Source organism: Bombus bifarius, unplaced genomic scaffold, assembly GCF_011952205.1.
Source record: "Bombus bifarius isolate JDL3187 unplaced genomic scaffold, Bbif_JDL3187 scf7180000008163, whole genome shotgun sequence".
NCBI lineage: Eukaryota > Metazoa > Arthropoda > Insecta > Hymenoptera > Apidae > Bombus > Bombus bifarius.
In genome coordinates, this window is record NW_022884485.1 from 2165201 (window position 1) to 2172567 (window position 7367).

Genomic DNA, 7367 nt, shown 5'->3' on the forward strand with positions numbered 1-7367 from the left:
ATGTTCCTGCATAATTACGTTAATGTACATTATTTCGGCCATTCAAGTTTACATATGTAAGCGTTCGAATACTTTCGTCAGCCACTGTACAGTGGACTGTCGTACAACGCGGTTAATACGTTACGCGCAGCATGAATTCGCGTTGTACGTGAACTTTTCTCGTATAACGCGCATAATCTAAAGTAATACGTTTGAACTGATTATTGCTATGCCAACTTCTGTTTTCTGTGTTTCATCAAATAGGATAGTATTTTAAAAATAAATGGCACATATACAAAGTTGATTAAAAATAATATACTATTAATGTACGTAAAAATCGTATCTTTTACTTTTTCTCTGCAATTCAGCTGATCTAACATTGCAACTTTTTCTTTAATAGAAATGCATTTCTGTTTTAACATTTTTTTCTTTTTTAATTTCATCCATCATGTCCTTAAATTAACTTCCTTTATAAACGTAATTTACAAAATACTTCTGTATTATGTATACATACGTATTTTAAGTGTAAGCTATCTCGAATCATGAATACATGACACTGATACGTTAGTGATACGTTATAGGAATTCGCGACACTGGCACGTTATAGGAATTCGCGTTGTAAAAACTTACGTTATACGGGAGTCTACTGTAATTAAGGAAATTACTGTTTTATGGAAGGCTGATGAGATTAGTATATTATTTCAATTCTTTATTCTCAATAATTCCACTGCCAAGCATATAAAAATATATGGCACCAAATTATACGTTATTACTACTAGTAATAGAATTAACATTCAATACGTTTTTGTTATCTAAATTTGATGTAGTTATGTAATATTAGAATGAACATAATAAAAATGTATAAAATATATAGATAGATATCTTTACATAATATTCTATAAAAAGTACCAAAAGAATTGTACACATGGATGTATTAAAAGTCTATAACGGAATATGTGTACATGTATTGTATATTTCATGAAATGCGTAAAAATACTGCTGTTAAACAAGATATCGTCTATTTAAAAAAAATTGATTAGAATAAAGTTTTGTACTTTAAAAGTATATGTTTAAATAATTCAAAATGCCATTGCATTGTACAAAATATTCCATTTATACGTATTAAATCTCTCCAATATATGTTCATAACTCTATATGGTCTTGAATTCTATTTTGTTTTTTAAATTCAATCTTTTAAAAAATATATATGGGTCGATTAGATTTTTTAATTAAAATTGTATAAGAGATTTCAGAAAATTAATGTTATTTTTTTTTTCATTTCTTCTTTACTCTTACATTTGAGTTTATAAAAAGTAAGCTAATAGTGCAATCAATTTAGATACTTGATCCATTATTAACCATTGTTTTATTTCCTGGCGTAAAGTATATGGAATCTAAGAAACATTTTGCAAAATCGCCAACAATACTTCTGTCTGGTATGCTCTGACTCATTCCATAAATTGCAAACTGAAAAAGGATATTGTATATGGTATATTTATATAAAAATTACTTAATAGTTATATTTACCTTCCCATCAACAGGAGCTTCTGGATTTTTTAAGATTATACTTAATTCAGTTTCAACATCATTTAAAAATTGATCTGCTACACCTAATTGTGTATGGACATATGTAACACAAAGATGTATGCCACACGGGAACTGAAGTGTATTCAAGTTCCATCCTCTTACATTTAGAGCTTCCGAAAGTTTATAAATGTGAAAATCATTTGACCCTAATGCTATAACCGAGGTAGCCGGGGTACCAAAAATAAATATTCCATCCAACTTTCTCAATCTGCGATCAATTCCAAACATTCGATTATACAGTTTAACAGATTTGGCAAGAAATTCAAATACGTACCGTTGTTCAATATATTTAGTAGTTTCTATAATTTTCCTTGTCGATTCTAAATATTCATTATAACCAAAATACAATAATGTAGCCCAACATGTTGCTATAATTCCACCAGCTCTTGAACCACTTACAGTTGGTGAACCATATATACCACCAGGCCAATCGGTTGTTATAGTATATTGATAATGTCTTAACTTTTTATTTCTATAAAGAATAAGCGAAGAACCTTTCGGAGCATATGCATACTGAAAGAAACAAAATAATATAAAACACCTGTATTATTAAACAAAATTAATCAACATTGTATGTATAATTGTAATATTATTTATGTACTTTATGCGTATCAACCGATATACTTGTAACTCCAGAAAGTCTGAAGTCACAAGGTGGTACATTAAAACCTGCATTTGGCATGAAACAAATTAAAAATCCACCGAGACAAGCATCGACATGAACCGGAATATTGTATTTTATTCCTAGATCAGAAATTGCTTTAATGTTATCCATTGTTCCATACGGAAAGTTTGGTGCTGACCCTATTAACTATTATAAATATTACATTAATTCTAATGCATCAATTTGAATCTAATTTGAAAGTTATTTCCTATATACCATTATTGTATTCCTTGTAATAGCTTTTTCCATAGATTTGATACAAGCAGTATAGCTATGTTGGTTGACAGGGACAGAACGTACTTTAAGTTTTAAGTACTGAGCAGCTTTATCAAAAGCGGAATGTGCTGTTACAGGCATTACTATTTCTGGATTTTTTATACCTTTTACATTCCTTGCATAATCCCTATATGTTTTACATGCCAATAAGATTGATTCTGTACCACCGCTGGTCATCTGAAAACATTTTATTACATCTTAAGTTAGTTCGATCGGTCAGCATTTTAAAATGAAAACAACTTACAGTGCCACAAGACTCTTCATCTCCATGGAACAAATTACAAACTATTCTCACCACTTCTGCTTCCATCTTACATATACCAGGAAAAATATCAGGATGTAATGGATTTGTATACGATGCAATGCTATAAATATCTCCCATTAATTGTAAAAGATTAATATCAACTCTATATATAGCTCCAGACACTTTACCATTTCTCCAATCATAATCACCTAAATAACAATTATATATATTGGTATACTATAATAAGTTTTTTTCAATTGCTTGTTACCTAACTGAACACATTTTTTTATTCTTTCTAATATTTCTTTCGGTTCTAAACTTTTCTCTGGAAGTTTCACAATGAAAGGAATATCTTTTATTCTCTGTAACGTTTCTTGTTCGAACGTTTGATTAATCTTATCTAATTCTTGATCAATTTTATTTCTAATAGCAGGTATAAAATTCCTTAAACTAAACAGTTGCTTCTTTGCTCTTTCTACCAGACCTAGAAAACAAAATTTGCTATTCATTGCAAATTTTTAAATGTTAGTATACATTACAAATAATCATACTCTCATCTTGAAAGACAAAATTCCATAACCAAACTGTGGCAAGGATGGTTGTACTGGTTATAGTCACTATTTGCCATGGTTCTTTGGCTTCAAAATAATTATTAATCAGTTGTTTCATATTATTAACACCAAGAAAATATACGTTCATCTAAAAGAAAGATAATATTATCTATATGTATTGGATGTCTTTCATCGTTTCTACATGTTTTTCTTCCAAATTATCATAAAAATTTGATCAGTAGATTCGATACATGTTAACGTAGATATTGTAATTAAATAATCTTCAATGCAAAACAAGTGCCAGCACTCTTTCTTTATTTCATATGTATGTATATACATATGTATATACGGCATACACACACATTTATACACTTGATCTTTAGCTCTTATTCTTCCTCTTTCTCGACACATTTCATTCCCTGATACTGTCTTTATCACTTACTATGTATTCACCTTTCTTTCGTTAACGATTTATTTATGCGATTTTTCCCATGCAACGCCCCGTTTCAGAAAATTGATGAGTGAAATTCGGCATATTTAAAAAGAACACTGGGAATTTTTAATACATACCTCAATTTTTAATTATATTATAAATATATTAAAGCGAAACGTAAGTGCACATCCCGAACAGTTTACGAGGGATTGTGAGATAACTTATAATACTTCGATAATTCAGTGTATCAGAACATTAATAGATAGTAGCCCCCACCCTTGCTTCTGTTACAGATTACAGACGAGACGGTGGTCTGTGCTACCATTGACTAAATACAGGATAGACTTACCTGACACTATGATAAATATGAGACTTTCGTGTTTCACATTCTGAAATACCGACATCGAAAAAGATTATTGTTCCTCACGCCCTCTGCGATTTGCTACGGCAGATATGAGAATTACATATGTAATATTAAAGTCAGTTGTCGAAAGCGATAGAAATGGATCTGGCATTTTACACTTTGCTCATATAGAAGAGCGGCGCGCGCTAAGAACGACCAAACAAGTGACGACAAAGCAGCAGAAAATATATTAAACTTATAGATTTATATAAAATAAGCCACAAAGTAACTGAGAGTTGACGCGTTATTTGAGGTTCTACGAGTGATTGATTTATTTTCTGCTGCGTTGTCATTCACTTGTGTGACCGTTCTTGCCGCTCGCCGCTCTCGGCCCGATCAAAGCCTTACATGATGTACCGTGTCTCATATTTCCTAATACCGTTTATTCTATACACGGTTTATCATCAACTAATCCTGTTATCTCAATTAACTCTTTGTCGGTGCCTGTATGTCGACCATGGTTCGAGTGTGCTACATTTATTTAAACAAAAGCATAGTTCAGTCGAAATTTATATAAAAATAAAGGATAACAATCTTGTGTAGAATTTCATTCTTTATTTACAAATATTTGATAATCAATGAATTCGGTAACAAAATTGCATTGCACAGATGCAAAATGATCGTTCAGCGCTAACAATAAGAGCACAAATTAACAATATTATTATAGAAGGGACAAAAGAACTAATATTGATACGATTTTCACTATGACGTGTCGTTAATCAGTGCAATATAATAATTATTCAATTGCAAAGTTTTACACGTAGCACAGCATTTTTATCTCTATTTGTATGTGCATAATTTCAGGCATAATCTCAACATTATGCTCATAGAGAAACCGGAATATATCAACAAAAGACAGAGGAGATATCACCATCAGTTAACGAACATGTAACATATAGCAAATATGATTTGTTGAGCTAGGCCGAACATTTTCGAACTCAGTCACGATTGTGGCGCGTGTAACTACATATATTACCTATAGATACAAACGCCTTAGACAGATTATGTGAATCTATAGTACGTTAAAATACACAATTGCTGTACAACGATAGAATATCAAGAACGATCCGCTGTGTGATGTTTCTGTTTTAGTTCGGTACTCAACTTTCGTATTTCGTAGGTCGTTCCGTTTGATTAATGTATACGTAGGCACTATTCATCGTCAGAAAGGTATGTCGATGAAGATTCAGTGATAATCCAAAAAATATTATATGACAATTTGTTATTCTTTTCTGTTGAACGCATGGATTTTCATTTATGCGTGAATATTGTCTCATCAATGATGACACAGGTGTTAAACGTTAATAGATCTTCAAGGAGAAACTAGTGCGTGGCGGAAATGACTAGTCATTGATATAGATGTTGTTTGTATGTAGCGTGACTCAAGTCCGTCTTGCTCGGCGGGTGTAATAAAAGTGTAACGTATGTGAAAGGTAAATAGGTCACATTGATGCGATTCTTTCTTTGATATCAAAAGTTCGTGCAGGTATGAAAAGTTAATTATCGCGAAGCTTTCACCGTAACGTGACGCAATATTCTTTTTCTCTTTTCTCTGTACGGTTTCGTGTTTTCTTTCTAATCCCTTCACTGATGAAAACTCGTACATCGTGCGACCATACCGAAAAGTACAAACTGACTTATAATTGTTGCGATGACGCATGGTCGACAGCTATAGTAAAATCTATCATATGGGGAGTACATATTAACCAATAAGTACGTAACCGTATACCTACGAAATAATATTTTTAAACATACAAAAACGAACTCATGAAGAATTTTAAGGAAACACTCGAAAGAACATCAAGAAACGATTGTATAATTCAATCGATCGATACCATTGTTTTGAACGTGTGTGTTCTGCATTTTTCTCGTTTTCAGATGTTCATTACTCCTCTATAAACTCGAAATAAAAAAATTTTTTCACACGCGCTAAGCTCGTGGACGTACAGAGAGAGAAATAAGCGGTAGGCGATACAGCGATAAAACTAGTGACATGTGACGATAAAGGCAAAGCCGATACAAATGTTGACACTTACCGCTTACCGCTCTCTGTATGTACGCAGCCTAACGCATGCCGTTGTTTATTCCATGGATTAGCGTCTTGTATTTCACGGTGCAAATGCAACAGTGTATCAACGAAAAACCAACTTGTTGTTGATGATACATCACGTACTTTATAAGGTGCTATCTACTACTGGTGACGACAATATAATTCAACATACAGCGTTGTCTAGAAATCAAATCAACCGTACGATTTAGCGGTTCTATATGTATACCGACGATTACTGTCAATACGTGGCATAAATATTTGTATATTTATCGCTAACTCGTCAATACGGGGCGGCCTGACTATAATTAATTGTAAACATCGTCGAAAAAAAACCTGCCTTATTAAAATTGCTTGTATGTACATACATGTCTGCAAAAAATAGGGTTACAACCAGTATAACACACACCGTTTTGTAAGAAACCAAGTTGTTCTACACCTTCATTTGTCTTACGTATATTTACGTCAGCAAACGCCGTTTTAGACGCGCGCATGAATCACATATAAGAATATGGCAACAAAAATTACAATTATGTTATTGCACAGCTCGCATTCTCGTTTGCTATCGTTTCAGGCGCCCCACTCTCGAAATTTCGATTCGACGAAAAAATAACTATCCCTTAAGCGTTTCTCGTGTAGGCCTGAAATCGATATTTCTCTTTTTCTTTCCTTCTTCATTTCATCCTTCTGTCTTGTTCACATTACTTATAATTAGGCGAATGAAATACAACGATAATGGATTAAGTACAGACGACAGTTAGTTTGTTGCGTATACACACTGGCATACTGGCGGAATACTCTCCCTCTTGCACTGTCTAGTTACATTCTTTTAATTGGTCTTTTCTTTCTTCTTCAATTTGCCCTTTTCGTCTTCCGTGCTTCGGCGAGAACGAGCACAGGTCGGACGTTATATCATTTAGCGTTATTTATTTATTTTTTTTTCTTTTTTCATTTTACAATACGCCTTAAGAAACATTTAATCGAACAACATGAAACACTCGCATGGTTATGCGAGCCCGTCTATATATATGTATATAAAATTCGAATATACTCGGCGGACCGCAAAAATGAACGAGACGAACTTTCAACAGCATCACTAGACTCCAACGTGTCGCATAAACTATACAAAAATCAGCGCTCGAAGTTGGGAGAAACGAAATATTTTGGACGGTACGACGAAGAA

General features: G+C 32.8%; 1 protein-coding gene across 5 annotated transcripts; it reads right to left on the reverse strand.

Moving 5' to 3' along the window:
• Window positions 1-673: 673 nt before the first annotated feature.
• Window positions 674-4198, reverse strand: LOC117208890 (sphingosine-1-phosphate lyase). 5 transcript variants are annotated; one of them, XM_033450391.1, is made up of 9 exons: window positions 4084-4198; window positions 3302-3449; window positions 3019-3258; window positions 2751-2959; window positions 2447-2683; window positions 2168-2377; window positions 1841-2079; window positions 1507-1774; window positions 674-1446 (listed from the first exon to the last, which is right to left on the reverse strand). In XM_033450391.1, exons 2-9 carry the CDS (start codon window positions 3447-3449, stop codon window positions 1315-1317), a joined length of 1683 nt encoding a protein of 560 aa, XP_033306282.1. In that variant the 5' UTR covers window positions 4084-4198; the 3' UTR covers window positions 674-1314. The 5 variants fall into 5 exon arrangements, with proteins under 5 accessions (XP_033306282.1, XP_033306286.1, XP_033306281.1 ...); XM_033450395.1 differs by having other exon boundaries at window positions 3019-3234; window positions 4084-4195; XM_033450390.1 differs by lacking the exon at window positions 4084-4198 and adding an exon at window positions 3872-4051.
• Between the last annotated feature and the right edge of the window lie 3169 nt (window positions 4199-7367).